Raw genomic sequence first — 25,377 nt, forward strand, 5'->3', positions numbered from 1 at the left:
CTTGTATTAGGGCTCCTAGGGTTCTCCCAATTTTTTCTTCCATGATCTTTATCGTTTTAGTCTTTATGTTTAGGTCTTTGATCCACTTGGAGTTAGTTTTTGTGCATGGTGTAAGGTATGGGTCCTGTTTCATTTTTTTGCAAATGGATATCCAGTTATGCCAGCACCATTTGTTAAAAAGGCTTTCTTTTCCCCAATTAATTGACACTGGTCCTTTGTCAAATATCAGCTGCTCATACGTGGATGGATCTATGTCTGGGTTCTCAATTCTGTTCCATTGGTCTATGTGCCTGTTGATGTACCAGTACCAGGCTGTTTTGACTACTGTGGCTGTATAATAGGTTCTGAAATCAGGTAAAGTGAGGCCTCCCACTTTCTTCTTCTTTTTCAGTAGTGCTTTGCTTATCCGGGGCTTCTTTCCCTTCCATATGAAATTGGTGATTTGTTTCTCTATCCCCTTAAAATATGACATTGGAATTTGGATCGGAAGTGCGTTAAATGTATAGATGGCTTTTGGTAGAATAGACATTTTTACTATGTTAAGTCTTCCTATCCATGAGCAAGATATGTTTTTCCACTTAAGTATGTCCTTTTGAATTTCTTGTAGTAGAGCTTTGTAGTTTTCTTTGTATAGGTCTTTTACATCCTTGGTAAGATTTATTCCTAAGTATCTTATCTTCTTGGGGGCTACTGTGAATGGTATTGTTTTGGTTATTTCCTCTTCGGTGTTCTTTTTGTTGATGTAGAGGAATCCAAGTGATTTTTGTATGTTTATTTTATAACCTGAGACTCTGCCAAACTCTTCTATTAGTTTCAGTAGTTTTCTGGAGGATTCCTTAGGGTTTTCTGTGTATGTAATCATGTCATCTGCAAATAGTGATAACTTTACTTCTTCCTTGCCAATCCGGATACCTTTTATTTCTTTGTCTAGCCTAATTGCCCTGGCTAGGACTTCCAGCACGATGTTGAATAAGAGTGGTGATAAAGGGCATCCTTGTCTGGTTCCCGTTCTCAAGGGAAATACTTTCAGGTTCTCTCCATTTAGAGTGATATTGGCTGTTGGGTTTGCATAGATGCCCTTTATTATGTTGAGGAATTTTCCTTCAATTCCTATTTTGGTAAGAGTTTTTATCATAAATGGGTGTTGGACTTTGTCAAATGCCTTTTCTGCATCAATTGATAAGATCATGTGGTTTTTGTCTTTTGTTTTATTTATGTGATGGATTACATTAATGGTTTTTCTGATATTAAACCAGCCTTGCATACCTGGTATAAATCCCACTTGATCATGGTGAATTATTTTTTTGATGTGTTGTTGAATTCTATTGGCTAGAATTTTGTTGAGGATTTTTGCATCTATGTTCATGAGGGATATAGGTCTGTAATTTTCTTTTTTTGTAATGTCTTTACCTGGTTTTGGTATCAGAGAGATGGTGGCTTCATAGAGTGAGTTGGGTAGTATTCCGTCGTTTTCTATGCTTTGGAATACCTTCAGAAGTAGTGGTGTTAACTCTTCTCTGAAAGTTTGGTAGAACTCTGCAGTGAAGCCGTCCGGGCCAGGGCTTTTTTTTTGTTGGGAGTTTTTTGATTACCGTTTCAATCTCTTTTTTTGTTATGGGTCTATTTAGTTGTTCTACTTCTGAATGTGTTAGTTTAGGTAGGTAGTGTTTTTCCAGGAATTCATCCATTTCTTCTAGGTTTGCAAATTTGTTAGAGTACAATTTTTCATAATAATCTGAAATGACTCTTTTAATTTCATTTGGTTCTGTTGTGATGTGGTCCTTCTCGTTTCTTATTCGGGTTATTTGTTTCCTTTCCTGTATTTCTTTAGTCAGTCTAGCCAATGGTTTATCAATTTTGTTAATTTTTTCAAAGAACCAGCTTTTGGCTTTGTTAATTCTTTCAATTGTTTTTCTGTTCTCTAATTCATTTAGTTCAGCTCTAATTTGTATTATTTGTTTTCTTCTGGTGCCTGATGGATTCTTTTGTTGCTCAGTATCTATTTATTCAAGTTGTCGGGACAGTTCTCTGATTTTGGCTCTTTCTTCTTTTTGTGTGTGTGCATTTATCGATATAAATTGGCCTCTGAGCACTGCTTTTGCTGTGTCCCAGAGGTTTTGATAGGAAGTATTTTCATTCTCGTTGCTTTCTAAGAATTTCCTTATTCCCTCCTTGATGTCTTCTATAACCCAGTCTTTTTTCAGGAGGGTATTGTTCATTTTCCAAGTATTTGATTTCTTTTCCCTAGTTTTTCTGTTATTGATTTCTAGTTTTATTGCCTTGTGGTCTGAGAAGATGCTTTGTAATATTTCGATGTTTTGGACTCTGCAAAGGTTTGTTTTATGACCTAATATGTGGTCTATTCTAGAGAATGTTCCATGTGCACTAGAAAAAAAAGTATATTTTGCAGCAGTTGGGTGGAGAGTTCTGTATAAGTCAATGAGGTCAAGTTGGTTGATTGTTGTAATTAGATGTTCCGTGTCTCTGTTGAGCTTCTTACTGGATGTCCTGTCCTTCTCCAAAAGTGGTGTGTTGAAGTCTCCTACTATAATTGTGGAGGTATCTATCTCACTTTTCAATTCTGTTAAAATTTGATTTATGTATCTTGCAGCCCTGTCATTGGGTGCATAAAATTTAATATGGTTATGTCTTCCTGATCAATTGTCCCTTTTATCATTATATAGTGTCCTTCTTTATCCTTTGTGGTGGATTTAAGTCTAAAGTCTATTTTGTCAGAAATTAATATTGCTACTCCTCTTCTTTTTTGCTTATTGTTTGCTTGATATATTTTTTTCCATCGAGTTTTAGTTTGTGTCTCTAAGTCTAAGGTGTGTCTCTTGTAGGCAGCATATAGACGGATCGTGTTTCTTTATCCAGTCCAAGACTCTCTGTCTCCTTATTGGTGCATTTAGTCCATTTACATTCAGGGTAATTATAGATAAATAAGTTTTTAGTGCTGTCATTTTGATGCCTTTTTATGTGTGTTGTTGACAATTTCATTTTTCCCCATACTTTTTTGTGCTGAGGCGTTTTTCTTAGTAAATTGTGAGATCCTCATTTTCATAGTGTTTGACTTTATGTTAATTGAGTCGTTACGTTTTTCTTGGCTTGTATCTTGAGTTATAGAGTTGTTGTACCTTTTTGTGGTTACCTTATTATTTACCCCTATTTTTCTAAGTAAAAACCTAACTTGTGTTGTTCTATATCGCCTTGTATCACTCTCCATATGGCAGTTCAATGCCTCCTGTATTTAGTCTCTCTTTTTGATTATTGTGATCTTTTACCTATTGACTTCCATGATTTCCTGTTATGTGTATTTTTTTTTTTTAATTAATCTTAATTTGTTTGTTTTTGTGATTTCCCTATTTGAGTTGATATCAGGACGTTCTGTTTTGTGACCTTGTGTTGTGCTGGTATCTGATATTATTGGTTTTCTGACCAAACCATATCCTTTAGTATTTCCTGTAGCTTTGGTTTGGTTTTTGCAAATTCTCTAAACTTGTGTTTATCTGTAAATATCTTAATTTCGCCTTCATATTACAGAGAGAGTTTTGCTGGATATATGATCCTTGGCTGGCAGTTTTTCTCCTTCAGTGTTCTGTATATGTCGTCCCATTCCCTTCTTGCCTGCATGGTTTCTGCCGAGTAGTCTGAACTTATTCTTATTGATTCTCCCTTGAAGGAGACCTTTCTTTTCTCCCTGGCTGCTTTTAAAATTTTCTGTTTATCTTTGGTTTTGGTGAGTTTGATGATAATATGTCTTGGTGTTTTTCTTTTTGGATCAATCTTAAATGGGGTTCGATGGGCATCTTGGATAGATATCCTTTCGTCTTTCATGATGTCAGGGAAGTTTTGTGTCAGGAGTTCTTCAACTATTTTCTCTGTGTTTTCTGTCCCCCCTCCCTGTTCTGGGACTCCAATCACCCACAGGTTATCCTTCTTGATGGAGTCCCACATGATTCTTAGGGTTTCTTCATTTTTTTAAATTCTTTTATCTGATTTTTTTTCAGCTATGTTGGTGTTGATTCCCTGGTCCTCCAGATTTCCCAGTCTGCATTCTAATTGCTCGAGTCTGCTCCTCTGACTTCCTATTGCATTGTCTAATTCTGTAATTTTATTGTTAATCTTTTGGATTTCTACATGCTGTCTCTCTATGGATTCTTGCAACTTATTAATTTTTCCGCTATGTTCTTGAATAATCTTTTTGAGTTCTTCAACAGTTTTATCAGTGTGTTCCTTGGCTTTTTCTGCAGTTTGCCTTATTTCATTTGTGATGTCTTGAAGCATTCTGTAAATTAGTTTTTTATATTCTGTATCTGATAATTCCAGGATTGTATCTTCATTTGGGAAAGATTTTGATTCTTTTGTTTGGGGGGTTGGAGAAGCTGTCACGGTCTGCTTCTTTTAGTGGTTTGATATGGATTTTTGTCTCTGAGCCATCACTGGGAAACTAGTTTTTCCAGAAAATCCGCTACAAAAAAGAAATGCAGTCAGATCCCTATCAGAGTTCTCCCTCTGGCTCAGGCTATTCGGATGTTAATGAAGCCGCCTGGGGAGGGTGGGGGAGGGAACAGAGAGATAGGAGAGTTGCACCTCAGAATATAGCCAGAGTTGCTTGTCTTGCTTGGAATGACTATTATATCTGAGATTCCCGCGGGGTGCGTCGCCTATGTGTGCTGGCTGTGTGGAGATTGCCCCCGGGGGGTCTGGCCCGCTGGAGTCAAGGTCAGATCCTCTGTTTCCCGCCCCACGCCCAGCGTCAAGGCTCCCCTACTGGGACGGTGCACTCTCGACTCCAAAATCAGTCGCTGCTTCCCGGGGACTTCTCGTCCCTCCAGCCGCGTTGCCGTGCCGCCTCCGCGAACCGGTTGGGCCCCCTCCTGGGGTTAGTTCAGGTGGGTGGAGCAGCTCCCCGTGCTTGTGCCGTGACCGAGTGTCCCGGCTGGGACGCTGTTCTCCCTGCTCCAATACCAGTCGCTGCCTCCCAGGGACTTCTCCTACTGGCTGCGTCCCACGCCGCCCGTGTGACCCAGCTGGGCCCCCTGCCGGGGTTAGTTCAGGGGGGTGGAGCAGCTCTCCGTGTTTATGCCGTACCTGCGTCCAGTCCAAATCCCGGCGGGATGGTTCCCCGGCTGGGACGCTGCTCTCCCTGTTCCAAGACCAATCACTGCCTCCCGGGGACTTCTCCTACCGGCTGCGTCCCACGCTGCCCGCGGAACCGGCTGGTCCCCCTCCCGGGGTTAGTTCAGGGGGGTGGAGCAGCTCTCTGTGCTTATGCTGTACCTGACTGGTACGCTGGCTCCAGGCTCTGGAAACAATCGCTGCTTCCCCGTATTATTTCGTTCTCCGTCTCTAAATCTGTGTTTGTTGTTCAGGGTTCGTAGATTGTTATGTATGTGATCGATTCACTTGTTTTTCCGTGTCTTTGTTGTAAGAGGGATCCGAGGTAGCGTCTGCCTAGTCCGCCATCTTGGCTCCACCCCCCGGGTTTGAACCTCTTGATTAACAACCAAACACTTGACTGTTGTGCCACCATCAGCCCTTAGGCCATATTAGTTACCCTTCTGTGGGTGTGCTTGGGCAAACTCCCTTCACACATATAATTACTTGTTCGGAGTATGCTTCATGAAAGCAAAGTCTCTGTCTTCATTGCCGTATCCAGAGCACTTTGCACAGAATCTTATCATCCTCAACTCTGTAGACACAATGCTAAATATTTGTTGGGTAGTGATTAGCTATTTAGAGACAAATACAAAATATCTATCCTAGTCTTCTTAAAGACATCCAAAGAAGGACTTGCATGCTGTCTTTTTTCACATTTTTTTACCCTCTCTAGACTTCTTTGAGCCTAACAGTCAGTGGATTTGCTGTTGAGGTGTCTTTATTAACAAGATAACCGGGCCAATAAATTCACTGTTCTCTTTTGATATTAGGTGGTAATTGAAACTCTGTCAGTGGGAGCAACCATGCTATTACCTCCGTTACGAGAACGGATGGAATTACTTCATTCTCTTTTACCCCAAGGACCTGATAGATGGGAAAGCTTATCTAAAGGACAGGTAAGTCCTTGAATGGTATCTAAGTAAACCAGTAATATCACAAAAAAATGGAAATAAAGCTAATTGATTCCCATGTGTTCACGGCATAATACTTGACTTGATGGATCTGTTAAATCCTAGTTATTTAATGTTATATGCTGAGGGAGTTCCTAGATATCTAATGGCTCTGGGTGAAGCAGATGATCATTTATTAAATGATTTGCAGCTAATTATTAAAATTTTGATTAATTTTTCTAATGTTGCTAACAGTGTCAAACCAGAGACCCTTTGGTTAATTTGTAGTGTGCTGGGTTGAAATCGAGGACATGTGTTACTGTTGGTTCTATGCCCAGAACTTCACCTGAAATTGCTTATACAAAAAGTTAAAAAAAAAAAAAAGACTTATGAAAAAATATCCAATGAGTATGCTTATTCTATCCCTTTTTAATATCTTATGTACATTTTAAGTGCATTTTGTTCAGTTCAGTAAAAAAATGAGTTGTGGAGCTATAGATTTGGAAAGTGATACTTATTACTGGCAATGCAATATTCACGGACACCTTCCAATGAGTATTTTGCATTAGTTCAGATTTCAAGTGATTTATTTTAGATGTTGGAATAAATAGTTGCCTTTGGTAATTCCGTAGAAGAATGTATGCTATAATTTATCTGTTGACATGTCATATTCCTCCCTACTTACGGTACTAAAGCCATATGCAGAGCATGCCACTTTCACTTAGACTTTTAGATGCTGTAGTGAAGAGTGGAGCAAAAACTTTGGGTTGTTAGGATTGAGAGTAGTTGCATTTTCCTGAATGATATAAATTGGGTAGTTTCTCTTATAATTACTCACTTCCTAGAAGATTATTGTTTATCAGGATGGTCAGTGGATTAGTTAGTATAATTAGTATAGTTTTTTTCTGGGATTCCTTTTTTTTTTTCTTTTAGTGCATTTTAAGCTAATTATTTAATTGTTCCTGTTTCATCAATGGAAATATTTTTTTTTAGAGAATGCAACTGGATATCATTCTGACAAGTTTGCAAGATCATACTCATGTAGCCTCCTTACTTGGCTATAGCTCGCCCTCTGATGCTGCTGACCTCTCTTCTGTGTGTGCTAGCTATGGAAGCCTGTCAGATCAGCCTTACGGCACTCAGGGCTGCTATCCAGACACCCATCTGGCCGAAATTTTGATGAAGACCCTCTTAAGAAACTTGGGATTTTATACAGTAAGTTGTTATTTTTCACTGTAGTGAAAAAGAGTAAATCTGTTTTTGTGGAGGGAGTGAGATTATCTTTAGGTCAAGGTATTTTTACGTTTACATGCTTATGATAGAAGTGAAGCTCTGCCCGGCCCTCCCTCCCCCTCCCCCTCCCCTCCCCCCTCCCCCCCACACAAAGGGGGAAGGCTTACCAGATCTTCTGAAATACTGTGTGGGCTGAACGACCTTTATTTGAGAATTCTAAAGAGATTTATTTTAGAATTTTACCAAATTTTTCTGATGCTAATGTGGAAGAATAAACTTAATAGTCAACAACATTTTAAAAAAGAAGAATGAGAAAAGGTTTAGTCTTACCGGATAGAACTAACTTAACCCGTTGCTGTTGAGTTGATTCTAACTCATAGCAACCCATGGGACAGGGTAGAACAGAACTGCTCCACTGGGTTTCTAAGGAGCACTGGTAGATTTGAACTGCTGACCCTCTGGTTAGCAGCCAAGCCCTTGACCATTGCACCACCAGGGCTCCTACCAGGTATAATGTTATAGTAATTAAACAATGTGGTTGGTGATAAGAATAGGCTGGTCAATAGGAGAGAAGAAAATGGACCCCATAGCTTGTCCTGTACGACCTACTGCTGTTGAGTTGATTCCGACTCATGGCAACTCCATCTGTTATAGAGTAGAACTGCTCCATAGGGTTTTCTTGGCTGTAATTTTTACTGAAGCAGATTGCCAGGCACTGCTGGGTGGGTTCGAACTGCCAGCCTTTAGGTTAGTAGCCAAGTGCCAACCGCTTGTTCCACCTAGTTCTTAGTCCATAATGCTTTTTAGATCCATTCCTTGTCTTCTGTCTGTTTATATGGGTTTTAACCCAGGCCATCATGACTTAATGCTAATAGCAGTGTCGTAACTGTTATAACGATTGCTGGTCTCTTCTCAGCATCTTACAGCTGCTGAAACAATTTCATCGTATTAAGTAGCCTCATTGTATTAAAACCCCTTCAGACCCTTCATCATCTGGCTCACGCGCCACTGTCAGCTTAACTCACGCTTTCCCAAATTGTGCTTGGCACAACTATCTTTCCTCTACCAATCTGTGACTTCTTTAAGACTTGACTGTTCCAGGAATCGTTGCCCAACTAACCCGCTTAACCATGTGGTTATAGCTGCACACCCCCGTACCCCTCAGCACTTCTAGGATCAGAGCGTACGGTGTGACTTAACTTCAAATCGTCTGTGAATCATTTCACATTGTCCCCTAAGTCTCTTTGGGACCAGGTCTGTATATTCTTTTTCTTCTGCACAAGGCTTAGTGCTCTGCTCTGCCCACATTAAAAGCTTGTTGACTAAGTCAAAGTGAAGGAAGTTCCTGTAGAGTTACTTTCTTTCAGATTTAAGAATGTAAATATGACCTGATGTTTGATAGCAGTAGGAGGTAATGGATGTATATGGGATGGCAGCAAAGTTATGGTACAACCATTTGTTAATGATGGAAATTTTTTTCATTTATGCTGCTTTAAAGCAGTACCTTTCTCACGTCATTAGTGTTGAGGAGGATGAGTACATTGCATGGAAATGAAAATGCGGCAAATACGGCTTTTGGACTAAATAAAAATTATAAGTTACTGTTTTCTTCTGATGTGATTTAAGCCAAATTTGTCATGTTCTAAGACTTTAAAGTAATGGTGCTTCTTTGGCAGAGTATAGTGATGCTTATGTAACAAGGCCTGTGAAGATGTTCTGACCCTCTTAGGGCAAAATTATGAACACAGACAAAGCTATGCATAAAAATGTTCGTGTCATTATTTATAAGAAATAAAAATTAAAAACAACTGTCTAAAAATAGAATAGCTAAGTAAATTATGATATACATGTTCAGTGGAATCTTATATGAATATTAAATTTTACATAGACAGTTTATGAAAGCATAGAAAAGATTTATGATTCAGTTTAGAAACAGACTAGAAACAGTATGCAGACTTATGGAAAAAAGCATAAATCGGGAAAGAAATGCATAAAAATATTCATACTGATTTTCTTTGGGTGGTTGGCTAAATGGTGATTTTAACTTTCTTTTTTATACCATTTTGGTATTTTCTAAATTTTTTACACTGAATGTCTCTTTTTTTTTTTTTTTTTTTTAACTTTTTACCTTGAAGTAATTGAAAACTTACAGAGGAATTACAAAAATTATTCAAAGATTTCTTCTGTAGCCTTCAACTAGATTTGCTTTGTCTGTCTGTCTGCCTGTCTGCCTGTCTGCCTATCTATCTAATCTAGCTATCCCTATTCTGAGTAATCTGAGAGTTAGGTGCAGATGTCATGCCAGCTACCTATAAAGACTTAAGCATGTATTAAACATTTATTTCCTAAGAATAGGACATTCGTCTACATAAGAATAGAACAATGATCAAAGGAAATTTAACATTAATATAGTACTGTTACCTAACAGTAATACATGAGACATTGGTGGCTCAGTGGCAGAATTCTCACCTTCCATACGGGAAGCCCAGGTTCGATTCTTGGCCGGTACCTACGTGCAGCCACTACTGGTCTGTTACTGAAAACTTACATATTCCTCTGATGCTGAACAGGTTTCTGTAGAGCTGGCAGACTAAGATGGACTAGAGGAAAGGCCTGGGAATCTACTTGCAAAAAATCAACTAATGAAAATTCCCTGGATAACAACAGCCTGGATCCCAGCCAATCATGGGGATGGCACAGGACCAGCCAGTGTTTCATTCCATAGGGCCGAATCTAGGGCAGCTAACAGCAACGATGTATCTAACGTACAGCGCATATTCAGATTTCTACAGTTATCCCGTTAATGTCCTTTACAGCAGTTTTTTCCTCAATCCAGGATCCAATCCAAGATCATATATGGTATTCAGTTGTCATATCCCTTTAGTACGTTTATTTTTTTTTATGATTAGAAAAAAAGTTAATCTCTAAGAATGAGGTTCTGAGAAATTCACAGGCATGTGAAATCGAAGTCTTTACACAGGAGATCTAGAGAGTAATAGCTTCAAAATGTTAAATATATTGTCTTTGGGTAGGAGTATGTTTTCGTTTTTCTTGTTCTTTGTATTTCCAAAGTTTCTATAGTAAAACATGTATTACTTTTTTTTTTTTAACGAAAAAAAAAAAAAAACTGAAATTGCTTAATAGATTTTACCATCTAATAGCTAATAACATAAGGATTATAGCAAAGATTTAAAAATTGGTAATGGGAGAAAGGAATCGGTGACTTCTTAAATCAGAATCATTTATAGCAGAATATTACTTTCATTTTTAAACACTTCAAATACAGCCTTCATTGATGTATCACTTTAGGATCAAGCATTTGGAGAGCTAGAAAAAAATAGTGATAAATTTCTACTTGGGACGTCATCGTCGGAGAACAGTCAGCCTGCTCATCTTCATGAACTGCTGTGTTCACTACAGAAACAGCTGCTGGCATTTTGCCACATCAATAACATTAGTGAGGTATGTGATTCTTTGCCTCTTATGGTGGTCCCTCAAGGTCCATGGGAACCCTGGTGGCATAGTGGTTAAGAGCTACAGCTGCTAACCAAAAGGTCGGCAGTTTGAATCCACCAGGCACTCCTTGGAAACCCTATGGGGCAGTTCTACTCTGCCCTATAGGGTCGCCATGAGTCAGGATCGACTGGATGGCAAGGGTTTTTTTTGTTTTTGTTTTTGTTTTCAGTAGTTGGGTCCTTGAAATGCAGATATTTGGGAATGCCATGGTATTTGTGTACTTTGAATCTTTCACAGTAGTAATTTAGGAAACTCCTTTTTTTTCCCCAGAATTCAAGCAGTGTGGCATTACTTCATAAACATCTTCAGCTCTTGTTGCCTCATGCCACAGACATTTATTCACGTTCTGCAAATTTGCTCAAAGAAAGTCCTTGGAATGGCAGCGTTGGAGAAAAGTTAAGAGGTGTGTAGTATTGGATTTCAAATTTAATTTAGTGGTTGAAAAGCAAGAGCCTTTAGGTTTTCCAGAGCCTTAAGAGGGAATAAAACCTGAGTGGAATAAGAATGATCTTCATGAATCTCCATCCTGTTGAAGATCCCTTTGATCTTGGTTTGGGGCACTGGCAGCAGTGATTGATGTGATTGATATTAAAAGATTCTAACTGGCATGGCAGAGGCCTAATTTAAAGACATTGGAGAATATAAACTCAAAAAGATTAGTTTTAAATGGCATAAAGTGATATTTTTATTTGCTATTTCTTTACCTTCCTTCAGCATTTGCTATTGTAGCCCTCTTCTTGAAATGCTTTGTTCTCTGGACATCTGTTTAGTCAAAATCCTGTTTTTTTCTCGTGTCTCTCTGACATCTCTTTTTCGGTGGGTTTCTGTAGGTCTTTCCTCTTTGGACATGCCCTTTAATGTTGAGGATCCTCTGAATTTTGCCCTCAACCCTCTTTTATTCCTGAATGATCTTATTTAATCCCATTATCTTTAACCACCATGTATATGATGTTGACTCTCAAATCTACGTCTAGCTGAGACCTCCTCTCCTTAGCACCAGAGCCTTTCTCTAGTTGTACTGGGTGTCTTTTCTTGGTTGTCCCAAAGGCGACTAAAATTCAGCATGTCTGTCCAGTATGTCTGTTAGAAGTTCCCCTACTAAAAAAAAAAAAAAAAAAAATGAAAACCATTGCTTACTAGGTATCTCCATCTGGCTAGTCCACAGGCAATTGCAATTTAATACATTCAAACTGAGCTTGTCTCTGAAGGGCCCTCCCCACCCCAAAATACAAAGAAAAACAATAAAACTCAAACCTTTCTTCTGCAATTTCCAAAAAAAAACCTCATTGTTGGCTCCATTTCCTTAGTGCCTTTTGTATTCTTGAACTTTTCTCTATGCCCACCATTGCTACCTGCGTTTAAGTGTGCCCACCTGTGTTTAAGTGTGCCACCTGTGTTTAAGTGGGCATCATCTTTCTGATCTGGCCCCTGATTTCCTTTTCATCCCTCTCTACCACTCCTGTGCTGACCTTCCACCCTGCCCTTAGGATTCCCCCTCCCCCTGCAGACTTGCATTATGAGGTCCAGCCATATTGAACTACTTACTTACAGTTTTTTGAAGGAGTTCTACAAGCTCGCTCTTGTCCGTGAATATTTTGCAGTGCTGTTTCACACATGCACACACAGAGACACACACAGAGATACACACATACACATGCACCTTTGAGGCTGATTTCTACTTGTTCTTTTTTTTTAATATTGTATTTTGCTGAAAGTTGACACAGTAAATTAGGTTCACATTTAACAATTTACATATTGTTCAGTGATATTTGTTACATTTTTCATGATGTGTCAACATTCTCTTTATTTCCATTCTGGTTGTTTTCGTTTCCATTACTCTAGCTTCCCGGCCCACCCTACCTTCTCATCCTTGTTTTAGGGGTAAATGTTGGTTGTTTGGTCTCCTATAGATTTTTTTTTTAAAGAGCTCGGTACTCACTAGTGATATTTTTTTTTATGATCCGATCTGTTATTTAGCTGAAAGGTGACCTCCGGGGAGTGGTTTAAAGAATATCTTGGGATGATAGTCTTGGGAATTCCTCTAGTCTCTACAAGTCCAGTAAGTCTGGCCTTTTTTTTTTTTTTTTTAAAGAGTTTGTGTTTTGTTCTACAGTTTTCTCCCATCTTATCGAGGACCATCTCTTGTGTCAGAATGGTTGGTAGTGGTAGTCGAGCAACGTCTAGCTCTTCTGGTCTCAGGATAGATGAGGATATTGTCCTGCTTGTTCTTTAGTTCTCAGCTTAGTCATTACTTTATCATCCTACTGGGAGGGATACTTTGGTCCCAAAGACTGGGTTGCATGCGTCATATTCCCCTGTGTCACCCTGTGTTTCCTCCTATCTGGGACAGTATTACAGTCGCCTGATTTTAATTGTCTGTCTGCCCTCCCTGAACTGCAGTCATCTTGAGAGCATCAGCAGGTCTGGTCCTTCATTTGTGTCTCTGTTGCTAACACAGTGTCTGGCACATAGTTGATGTCCAGTAGTGTTTTGTAAAAATATGGATGAATAGTTTGAATCTATTATGCTTTGCTATGCTGTCAAGGTAATTTTAGGTAATTTGCTTTTGTTTTTCTAAAAAATTGATTTAAAACCAATACAGATAACATAAAGACAGATGTTTTAAGGTGATCTTAATAAAAAAGTAAATTTGTTTTTAAAGTACGGGCTTCTCCCTCTAGAATGTAAGCACCATGAGGGCAAGAATTTTTGTCTGCTTTGTTTATGGCTGTATCCCCTTCACCTATATCAGTGCCTGGTGTGTTGTAGTACTTAATAAATATTTCTTGAGTAAATTTAAAAATTAGGATACATTTGTGAACGAGAAATTCATAATGTATTTTAAGGAAAGCAGCTGTAATTCTTTGAGTTTGTTGGCATGGAAGATATGTATGCATTCCCACAAAGTGTCCCTTGGTAGCACTGTCAGAAAGTGAGTAAACCTAATACCGCACCAGCCTCCAGGTAGGTGTTCAACAAAAGGTTCCTGAATTAGTGTACTCTAGCTCTAGGCTAAAATCTTATGTCTTAGGTTCTTTCTTTTTTAAGTTTGTTTGAAATGGACGACCCATGTTACATTTCTTACCCTTCACAGATGTGATATACGTCTCTGCTGCAGGCAGCATGCTCTGCCAGATTGTGAACTCCCTGCTCTTACTCCCAGTGTCAGTGGCTCGGCCTTTATTGAGTTACCTCCTAGACCTGTTGCCGCCTCTCGATTGCCTTAATAGACTCCTGCCAGCTGCCGCTCTCTTAGAGGACCAGGAGTTACAGTGGCCTCTTCATGGTAAGGACAGATAGTAAAAGAGCAAATCATGCTGTTGAGAAAAGTGATTCCTCTTGTATTCATCAGGTAAATCATATCTGATACTTGGGGATTTTATGTGATCAAAAAAATAAGGCTGCTGTTTTCTAAGAGCTTCAGTCTAAAGTGGGCAACTGAGATGGGACAGCGTAAGGAAATTGTTCATCTAGGTATGGGAGTGTCATAAAAACGGTCTTTATGGTCATCAGATTCGAATACAATATCTCTGTGATTCTAAGACACGTTTTGTTTTTTTTAACATGGTTAAAATCGGGATGCGTCTTACAGTGGGTGATGAGAAAGCATTGTGTTGTAGTTTAATTGGCAGAATTTTTTCTTAACCAAAGCCAAACCCATTGCCATCTAGTCAATTCTGACTCATAGGGACCTTATAGAACAGAGTAGATCTGCCCCACAGGGTTTCCAAGCCCTAATCTTTACAGGAGCAGACTGCCACACCTTTCTTCTGCAGAGCAGCTGGCGGTTCAAGCCTCCAGCCTTCCGGTTAGCAGCCAGGTACTTAACCGTTGCTTTACCATTTCTTCTTAGAGGCACTTAAAATAACGATGCAGCTTACTGTTGATGAATTGGATTTGATGCAGAAGTTGTATTTTTTAAATATGATTTTTAGTTTTAAATCTTTGTTTGACAGTAAAATATTTGGGATTAGTTGGATATACAGATAATTGAATATAAAGATGCAAACTGGGAACCAGTCTTTCCTTTTAGGTTTAGAAAATAGCATTCTGATTTTAGGGATAGCACCTGAATTCATTTTTAATTCATGCTTGATTTATAAAAATCAAGATTCTAGATAATTGAATATAGCTTAAAATAGTATGTGTGGAAGAAAGTCAATATGTTTTTTCACTGGAGTCATTCTAAGACTATCAAAGAAGTTTTGTCACTGAAAACTTAAAAACCTTTCACATTTAAGTGAGGCAGCTTACAAAGAATCCTGGGGGGAGGCGTAAAGAATCTAGATTTTAGTCTTGGCTCTGCTGATAACTTGCTGTATGATCTTGGGCAAGTCACTTATAACTTCTTAGAGCCTTGGTGGGGTTGGACAAGGTGACCTTGAAGGCTCGTCTTGCTTTAACTTTGGTTCTGTAACCACTGAATGTGGATGAAGTCAAGTGTCATGTTTATGACTGTGTCAGGATGTTAATTAGGGTTTGTAGGGAGCTGTTCCAGGTTTATTGCTTTTCTAAAGTGTTGAGGGATTTTCTCAGATTCACTCTGCTTTGTATCATGTGAGCTAGGTGTCGTTTTATTTTGAATTTCTACAGCTGTGTTAGTAACTGATATTTTTCTGTAACTTTCCTTTTTCATGTGTCCTTGTCTAAACTTACTACCAAAGTTATACTAATATCACAGCATGAGTTTGGGGTCGTCCCTTCTTTTTCTGTTCTTTGAAGTAGTTTATATAAATTATATAAATAAAATTCTTGAAGATTTAGAAGAATGTATCCATAAAACTGTCTGGGCCTGGTGGGGTTTTTTGTAGATAAATTTTGGCTATCGATTCTCTGTTTTCGGTGCTTCTTGTTTTCTTCCAGCTTTTTGTCCTTTCTCAAATACATTTTGGAAATTGTCCTCCCCTCCCCCAGAAAATATCATTTTGTTGGTTTTCAAATTTATTGGCATGAAATTGTTCATAGTATTTACTCATGATTTTAAGAAATCTCTAGTGTATCTGTGGCTACATCTTTTTTTAACTCCTAACTTCTAAACTTATACCGTTTTTTCTTGATTAATTTTATTGGGGGGTTTGTTTTATTAGTCTTTTCAGATAAATAATTTTTGGATTTGTTGGTCTCTGTTTTTCTTAACTGCCTCATTGGTGTCTATACTTTATAGCCAAGTGTCATTTTAATGGATCAAATCTTGTGTTGATTTTGGAGGAATGAACTGCCTCGAATACTCACTAAAAATGGTGAAATTTGATCTGGATAATGAAAAGCGGGAATAGAATCCCTTGGAATAATTTTGTCATATGCTGTTTTAATGTTTGTCTTAAAATCAGTAACTTTGCAAAGAAAATTTTTATTTGAAAGCATAACTTCTCTTAATATATTTTAAGTTAACCTAGGTAAGAGAATATATACACAAAGTATTATAATTTGTGTTTTCATTATAAAAGTATTTTGCAGTAGAACAGGAGGCCATGAGAAGGCTTTTGGGTGTTAAAAGTACCAGATAAAGACACAGTTACTCATGGTTTTATCTTCAGGAGGTCCAGAACTGATCGATCCTGCTGGAGTACCGTTACCTCAGCCAGCCCAGTCCTGGGTATGGCTTGTAGACCTGGAGAGAACAATTGCTCTCCTTATTGGACGATGTCTTGGTGGCATGCTTCAGGGCTCCCCTGTGTCTCCAGAGGAACAGGATACTGCATACTGGATGAAAACACCACTCTTCAGTGATGGTGTAGAAATGGACATCCCACAGTTAGGTAACACGCTTGTCTGAAACATTTAAAATACATGCTTGTGCTTATACCTCCACTGGAGATTTCTCTTATTCCAGGATTACTGCAGAGAGACTGATGGAAAACAAACCCAGCATCAGCAATGTAGGGGATCTGAGACTCTAACTTGGAGCCCTCAGGAAAACAATTAAATCCTACAGTATAGTGTAAGAAAAGAGCCCTGAACATGCAGCTTCTGGCCCCATTCTGTTATTATCTATCACTAATTTTAGGCAAGTCATCTAATTCCTAAGTATGGGAAAATGCTTGATTACTTACATTCTGAGGCTCAGGGGTTGTGAAACTGTTGGATACAATGTAAAGCATGACAAGGCATTCACCATGACTGACCAGTGCTCAGTTATCCAACACCACTCAGATGTGAGTGACAGTGCCTTCTCCTCCCAGCCTGCCCGGCTTTCATGCTGATGTTATGTTGTGTGATTCCTCGGTTTTTCCTTCCATTTACAGTGCTTTTGAGGTTTCCCTTTCCTGCCCCATCTCCCATTTGTGTTCTCTACTAGCAAGGTAGCTTTCAGACATCAGAACACGAGGGCTTCTCCAGTACCCTAAGAGATGATCTAATAGTCTTATTTAGGATGGATCCTTTAATCTCCCTGGGGCTCTAATTTTGATTCTTTGATAATGGGCTAGATTAGATGCCTTACATGGTTTTACTAGATGTAAAATTCATTGTTTTTCTCCTAAGAGAAAGAAACGCAGAGAGTGTCCAAGAAAGGAAGTCTAAGAGAGACTGAGAGGAAAAAAATGAAACCAAGACAAAACGAGACAAAGATTTTGCTTTAGGGGTTTGGGGCTAGAGCATGGAAATGGGGGGAGCAGTTGAAGATTTTTTTCTTTTCCAAATAGGTATGTACATTATCATATCATTTATGAGCCAGAAAATGATTCATTGTGGCTGGTGAATGCTAGGCTGTTGCTTCTGATACATTTGTATCAAAGAAAAGTAAAATCGTGGGTTTTCAAGGGATATTTTAACATCATAAAGATGGCCCCAGTGCGGTCAGTCTTTAACCCTGTGACAGTCCCACATGTCCTCCTGAGAACAAACGTATCCATATCTCTACCATCCTCATATTTATTGTTATATTTACTTTACTCAGTTAACTGGTCTTTAATATGAATAAAATCAATTTCTGTTATAATGTTATTTTTTTATTTTTAAATTGTAAAATCATGAAACTATTAAAATTTTATATTTTATGTTTAAATACTTGTATATGTTAGAAAAAAAGGCATTGTCTTTTGGAAAATTGTAAATATATGGTAATTCAATTGTGTTATGGGTTAAACTGACTTTTGGTACTGGCATGTTTTTATAAATGGAATATAAATTCTGAGTGTCAAATGTCCCGTTGAAAAGTTAGGAACACATGTTGAAATGTAAATGTTGGGTGAGAAACTGTTCATAGTAACTTTCTTGAATCATACTTACCTGATTATTTTCCCCTCAGTCTAGAAAAAAGACAAGGTTCTTATCTAGTGTCTTTCGCAATGGTCTCATGTTTCTCAGTGAGGATGCCATTCCATTTAGAATATAACAATTCCTTGTTATGCAAGACTGTGCTGAACATTACAACAATTAGCATCCCTGGCCTATGGCCACCAAATGCCAGAAATCCCTGGTTACTTTTCTAAATGCTTCTGGAGGGAGTAGGAGGGGTGATACTATCTGTAGCTAAGAAACCTTAGGGGATCTTCCTTGTAGCATTTACTTAAAATGGTTTGAAGTATATCATTTCATGTTCATTAAATAAATGTGGCAAGATTTTATTTATAGGCATCAAAATTTGTGAGGTTTAAAATTGATAATGTGAATAATTTTTTTAGATAAATGTATGAGTTGCCTACTGGAAGTGGCTCTTTCGGGAAATGAAGAACAGAAGCCTTTTGATTATAAATTGAGGCCTGAAATTGCTGTCTATGTAGACTTGGCACTGGGTTGTTCAAAAGAGCCCGCACGAAGCCTTTGGATCAGCATGCAGGATTATGCTGTCAGTAAAGGTAAGATGAAGAGGATAAAGAGGGTAAAACATCTGTAGAGTTAGTTCATGCTGACTAACGTGTATGAGTTAATATATGCAGGTAGAAAATCACACGGATCATTTTATTTTTTATAGAAAAAGGTATTTTACAAATAACATCTTAAAAATATTGCTTTATCCCTTTGTGGAGACCTTAGGTATTTTATTATATGCATGTATCTTGAAGCAAACTCACTATGTAAAAATTGAGATTTATATAAAAGATATAATTCATCGGCGGTCTGTTTTTACTAAAGGATTCTTTGCTGTGTAAATGGCTCTGGTGTCAGACTCTGTTTAACGAGTATCTTCCCTGTGCAAGCCCTGGTATAAGAACTGAAAGGATACATGCTTAGGCACTTGAGCTTTAGGCTTGGCCACAGTTTCTTCACCTGTAAAACACTTGCCCATTTCAGAATCCTGGTGAAGACATCGATTTGTGAGAAGGTATACAATTAAGTATGGTAGTAAAGTGTTATGCAAATACGTGGTGATATTTTCGTTTTCTAATGTTATTTCATTAATAAAATTAATTTTGCATACAGTTTTCAATAGATTGACCGCGTTCCTTTTTAGCCACAGTGTTTTCCCTTTGACAGTAATCTAGATTGTCCAGAATCATGTATTTCTAGTTTCTCCATGTTATTCTCCCTTTTCCTATCTTTAGTTTCCCCATCTGTTTAGATTTTCTCCCTTCTGTGATAAAAATGATAAAACTAAATACATTTTTACTTTTTATTGTTTTCTATTTTGTATAATTGTAAAATGAAATATTTTGCAGAATATTATTTCAGAATAATATTGTTAATATTATTCAGATTTTTAAAGCACCAGTGTGATGATATCTTTGAGAGTTTCACTGTAATCAGATTGTTTGTTTCTTTATCATTTATTCATTTATTCTATTGTGTTGACTCCTGCCTGAGGTGAAAAGTAAGGAAATAGAAGAGAAAAAACTTTACTTTCTAAAATATATTTTCTAATATTCTCATATTTGTATCATTTGCTTGGAATGTACAATTAGGTTTTCTTTTATATCACCTTATTGCTTGTTACATTGTAATGAGAACTTTGAAAAATTAGATGTAAATATAAGGTGAATAAAAACTCATCGTATGGCTCCATTTGCTGAATTGCTTGCAAATTGTCGCATAGACTTTATACCTGAATAATGGAAACATTCTGTAGTGCTTTGAGTAAAATGGAAATAACTGTAATGAAAGTGTTTTAAAAGAACCCATTACTTTAAAAATAGTGTGGGAAGATAATCCCTACTATATTCGAAACACAGTAAAGAGTGTTATTTTCATTTGTTTTTTAAATTAAATATTAATCTCCTTGAGATGGGGTCCTGTTTGGTTTTAAGTCATAGCATTCTCACAGTAGCAAGCAGTCCTTTGAAATAAATTATTTCCCAGGAACCTGCAGTGGAAAAATTTTGTATGTAATATAGACTATCATTCAAAGATTCTCTGTAGGCTATAAGATTTTCTTAAAATCTGGCATGTTCATATTTTCAAGTTTTTCACCCATAAAGTAGGTAAGTCTGAAGTTAAATTTTTGACCCTGGCATACAAAATGACTGGAAAACCAAGGTGTAATGTTTTGTCTCTTAAGATAGGAATTTTAAGAAGGGATTAAGAAGAACTAAAATTAACTTGGGCCTTAATATTTTCCAAGAGTGTTTTTTGTTTTTCTTTTTTAAGTAGCAGAGGCATTTAGTAAATCTGTCAAATGAACAGCGTCTACAATCATTCTGGGAGCAGACTGGACAATAAGCCCCCCACCCTCATTTGGAATCTATTGAATATTACTGCATTTTTAAAGTATGGTACTGGTATACTAACATGAAATTCAAGAATGGGAAGAAAAAGTACCTGCTTTGATTTGGGTTTTCAATTGCACGTACACATCTCAGTCCAAATGTTTTGTTTCTTACCCATCTAAATGCGCATGAATTCACAGTATTTATCTACTTTCATGGCTTCAAATACCAGATACATACACACTTGACTAGTTACTCAATATCTCCACTAGGAGGAAGTCCCAAGAGATAGTATTCAAAACCAGACTCCTGATTCCCACTCCTGCCCGCCAAAACTGTTCTTCCTGTGGTCTTCCTCTCTAAGTAAATGCCAAGCACGCTCTAAATACATTCATGGTCAACTTGGACTCCTCTCATGTTATTACATCACACGTCCGATCCATCCACAAATCCTCTCAATGCTACCTTCAGAATACATGTGGAATTTCATTACCTCCACCAACACTACCATCGTCTCTACCCTGAATTATTACAGTAGTTGCTTCAGCTGTTGCTGTCCCTATAGTCAGTTCTCCGGTCAGAGTGGACCTTTTAAAACGTGAGTAAAATCAGGTCATAGCTTGTTCTAAGCCTTCCAGAGCTGCATCCCATTTTCCTCAGAGTAAACTTAGAGTACCTGCAATGGCCTACACGGCACTGTGTGATCTGGGCCCTACACGCCCCTGTGTGATCTGGGCCCCAGCCAGCTCTCTCATCACCTACCACTCTCACGCATGCTCACTTTGCTGCAGCCTCACTGGCCCCCTGGAGCCCACATCAGGGCCTGTGCACTAGCTTTTGCTGGGGTGACACTGTTTCCACGTGGCCTCTTCCTCTGCTTTGTTTTGATCTCTGCTCAAATGTCACCTTATCAGAGAGGCCTTATACAAAATAGTAGCCCCACACAGACCACCCTATATAAAATAGTAGCCCCACACGGACCATCTTGTATAACCTAATAGCTCCACACAGACCACCCTGTGTAAAATAGTAACCCCACACAGGCACCCTATGTAAAATAGTAACCCCATACAGACCACTCTATTTAAAATAGGAGCCCCACACAGACCACCCTATATAAAATAGTAGCCCCACACAGTACAGCACCCCCTGTCTTCCTTACCCTGCTTTATTTTCCTCCATAGCACTTACCTGTCATATTAATAAGTTTCATTTGTTAGTTGTCTCTTCCCCTTCACCAGCTAGAATATGAGCACTGTGAGATGAGGGTCTTAGTTTTGTTCACTGCCATATCCCCAGCACCAAGAAGAGTGTGTGGGATCAAGTAGGTGCATTTGTTAAATAAAGATTTAGAAAGATGCTAAAATTCAGGTTTTGGATTACCAAAGCTATTAAAATGACCTCTGAACTGTTTTCTGAGCCCTTTTAAATATCAATGCATCATTTTTATTTTCAGATTGGGACAGTGCAACTTTAAGTAATGAGTCACTCTTGGACACTGTATCTAGATTTGTTCTTGCAGCCCTTCTGAAACACACAAATTTACTTAGTCAAGCATGTGGAGAAAGCCGGCAAGTAACTTAAAACTATCCTCAGACAAGTATTTGCTCTCATGATGTTAGAAATTAGGTAACTTCTCTATTTTGGTTCTTTATTTAGGTACCAACCTGGTAAAAGTTTATCAGAAGTGTACCGTTGTGTGTACAAAGTTCGAAGTCGTTTACTAGCTTGCAAGAATCTTGAACTTATTCAGACCAGGTCATCATCACGAGACAGATGGGTAAGGCTGGAGATCAGTATTTTCTTCTGTTTTCCTGAAAGCTGTGAGAGATGGCTCCACATTGTTTTATGTGAGAAAAATTTTGCCTTGATTATCACAGATATGCAATAAATATTGAGTAGTTCTTTTTTTTTAGTGAAAAAAAATGAAATAGTGAAAGATTTGGAGTTTATTAGCTTTACACTTACCAAGTGTGATGTGGCCACAAAGAAAGTTTAAGATAGTCTTAGATCACATAAATAACGTTTATCATAACAAATTGAATTGTCCAAATTATAGGAAATATTTTTTTCCCTCTTATGCTGATTGAACCAGTTGCTGTCAAGTCATTTCTGCATCATGGCAACCCCACGTGTGTCAAAGTGGAACTGTGCTCCACAGGGTTTTTAATAGCGGATTTTTCAGAAGTAGATCACCAGGCCTTTCTTATGAGGCATCTCTGGGTAGACTCAAACCCCCAACCTTTCGGTTAGCACCTGGGAGGCTAACTGTTGCACCATCCAGGGACTCCTTATGCTGATCAGTCCACATTTGAATTATCCTGTTTAATTTAGAGTGCCATAATCTATGAGAAGGAGCGTTGGTAGCACAATGGTTAAGCACTTGACTGCTAACCAAAGGATTGGCAGTTCGAACCCACTAGTCACTCTGTGGGAGAAAGATGTGGTAGCCTGGTTCCGTGAAGATTTCAGCCTTGGAAACCTTATGGACAATTTTACTCTGTCCTGTAGGGTCAGTATGAGTCGGAATCGACTCATAGCAATGAGTTTGGTTTTTCAGGTTAATTTACGAGGGACATTAACAGATTAGCTTAGATGGGTGAGAAGTCCAAAAGTCATCTTACGTAAGAACTGGAAAGTATCAAAAATGTTCAGTCTAGAGAAGGGAAAACCAAGAGGGTAACACGATAGTTGCCTTAAAATATTTAAAGAGCCACTGTGTAGGTAGGAGAACAGCAATATGTTTCTTGTTCCAGAAGGCATAGGTATAGAACCAAAGGGTAACAACTAAATGCAGAATCATTGTTACCTGCATGTATTTTTTAAAAACTTCTGATAGTTAAAGATGTGTACCACTAGAAGTGGAGATTGAAACCATTTATTAAGGATGAGGCAAAAGTAATTCTTGGAATAAAAAATGAGATGTTTCTAAAGTTCTTGTTAAACCTGATAACATGAACCTATCATTATAAATACAAGCCTGGGTAATATGTCACCTTCAGAAGCACCTGTTTTGAAACTTCACCCATTAGATGCTTTGCACTCTGTTATTTAGTTCTTGGATTAAAAAAAAAACTAACTCGTCTCTACATTTACATTACAGTAGACTTTGGGTGTAGTGGATAAGTGCTACAGCTGCTAACCAAAAGGTCGGCAGTTCAAATCCACCAGGCGCTCCTTGGAAACCTTGTGGGGCCATTCCACTCTGTCCTATAGGGTCGCTGTGAGTCAGAACTGACTCAACGGCAACAGGTTTATAGGTTAGACTTTGGGCATGCATCGATTTAACGTTTATAGGTATGACGATTAGTGATCTTGAAAGTCCATGGGCTCAAATTTGAAACTTAGATGTATGGGGATAAATCACTTACATGAGTCTAACCACTCAGTACGTACCCCATCTGTATGGTATTTTAAAGTTATTTATTATCGTGGACCACAAAATAACTTTTATTATAGATCTGAAGATGTCATTTAAATTTTTTATTTATGCTTTATACTGAAATTTTGGGGGGAGATTATATACTGTTATTGTATCAGTGGCTTTCTTAGCACCTGTTGTAAGGACTCTCTTCTGGATGATGGCTAGGTAGTGTAATCACCATGAGAAATGAAGTTAACATTGCCATTAACAGACTTCTAATTTTTTGTTTCTTCAGGGTCAAAGAAAGGAAAACAAACAACTAGTACTGTTTTTAATTTAGGACTGTGAAACATTTATACAGAGAAATAACAACACATAATCATGGAGATGGCGCAGGACTGGGCAGGGTTTCCTTCTCTTATACATAAGGCTGCCATAAGCTGGAGTTGAGGGAGACTAAATAGAATCAAAGTAGTGTTCTTTAATGACCTTTTATGCTTGGTGTCATGCTGGACATAATCATTTTAAGTTGCAGCTCTGTAAGGATTTACGGCTGAACAGCAGTATAAGTATGAATCAATATACAGCATGACATTGTAATCAAAATAACCAAAAAGAGAGAGCGTATGTGTGTCTGTGCACATGCGTTGTGTACGTACGCCTACATTATTTCTGTTCTTTCAGATTTACCCAGTATCTTTTGGGTTTTTGTATTAAAATTAATGCGTGGTTATTGATATCAGCAGTATTTTCCTTGATAAAACATCTTAAGGATTTAATGAAGCTTTTCAAAGTTTTGAAAAAAGTATATTCAGTGTAGTTTCTGGTAACTTTTTTAAGATCTCCGAAAACCAAGACTCTGCAGATGTTGATCCTCAGGAGCACTCCTTTACCCGGACCATTGATGAGGAAGCTGAAATGGAAGAGCAGGCCGAACGAGACCGAGAAGAGGGGCATCCGGAGCCAGAGGATGAGGAGGAAGAGCGGGAACATGAAGTGATGACAGCTGGCAGTGAGTACACCTTCTTCCCGCATTGATGCACGTCAGGGCAGACCTTCTGGGAGGGTACTCGGGAGAGAAAGGCAAAAGCTTCTCCACAGTTTTTCCAAAAGGATCTGATAATCTCCTGGTGATCTGAGTTTACATTAGCTAGCTGGTAGGCTGCTTTGAATATAAAAACATATAAAGTACTCAAAGATTTTAAATGAAACCTGAGGATCACTTTAATCACGTTTTTTAATGAATCTGAATTTATTTCTCATCATCTTTCTTCAGCTTAATATTCATAATTTGTTAGCCCTGTCCAAGCCTAAACGTTTCAGGGGTAGGTATCCCCTGAAGCTAGGTATCCCCTGAAGCTGTGTTCAGGGACGAAACGCTCCGGAAGCAGGCCCGTCAGTCCCTGTTGCACTGAGCCTCAAACGGAACGACATCTAAGAGCCACTGGATACATGCCTTTGGGCATGCCAGGTTGTCTGTCCACCTGGCAGACTTCTGTGTGGCGAGGGGGAGAGCCCCTTTTTATGCTTTCTGGGAGAGCCCAATTGTTCTGTATATGTAGAACTTTTAAAATATTTCACCCAGCAACTGATTTACACCACTGTTTTCAGCAGGAAGCAAGAGTTT

At 38.3% G+C, this 25,377-nt stretch overlaps 1 protein-coding gene across 13 annotated transcripts in view; it reads left to right on the forward strand.

Annotated features, from left to right (window-relative positions):
* HERC1 (HECT and RLD domain containing E3 ubiquitin protein ligase family member 1) overlaps positions 1-25,377 on the forward strand; it is a 197,025-nt gene that overhangs the window by 82,391 nt on the left and 89,257 nt on the right. For 12 of the 13 annotated variants that reach the window (XR_010317426.1, XR_010317425.1, XM_064267422.1 and 9 more), the window contains 10 exons: positions 5,934-6,059; positions 7,047-7,268; positions 10,596-10,748; positions 11,073-11,205; positions 13,897-14,088; positions 16,340-16,561; positions 18,428-18,601; positions 21,843-21,957; positions 22,046-22,166; positions 24,591-24,762. Coding sequence is in view for 11 of the 13 variants with exons in the window: in XM_064267422.1 (XP_064123492.1) it covers positions 5,934-6,059; positions 7,047-7,268; positions 10,596-10,748; positions 11,073-11,205; positions 13,897-14,088; positions 16,340-16,561; positions 18,428-18,601; positions 21,843-21,957; positions 22,046-22,166; positions 24,591-24,762 (1,630 nt within the window). In the remaining 2 variants the exon portion in view is untranslated. The remainder of the gene's footprint in view (positions 1-5,933; positions 6,060-7,046; positions 7,269-10,595; positions 10,749-11,072; positions 11,206-13,896; positions 14,089-16,339; positions 16,562-18,427; positions 18,602-21,842; positions 21,958-22,045; positions 22,167-24,590; positions 24,763-25,377) is intronic. The other variant, XM_064267432.1, reaches the window with a different exon arrangement.

Source organism: Loxodonta africana, chromosome 13 (assembly GCF_030014295.1).
Source record: "Loxodonta africana isolate mLoxAfr1 chromosome 13, mLoxAfr1.hap2, whole genome shotgun sequence".
In the NCBI taxonomy this organism is placed as follows: Eukaryota; Metazoa; Chordata; class Mammalia; order Proboscidea; family Elephantidae; genus Loxodonta; species Loxodonta africana.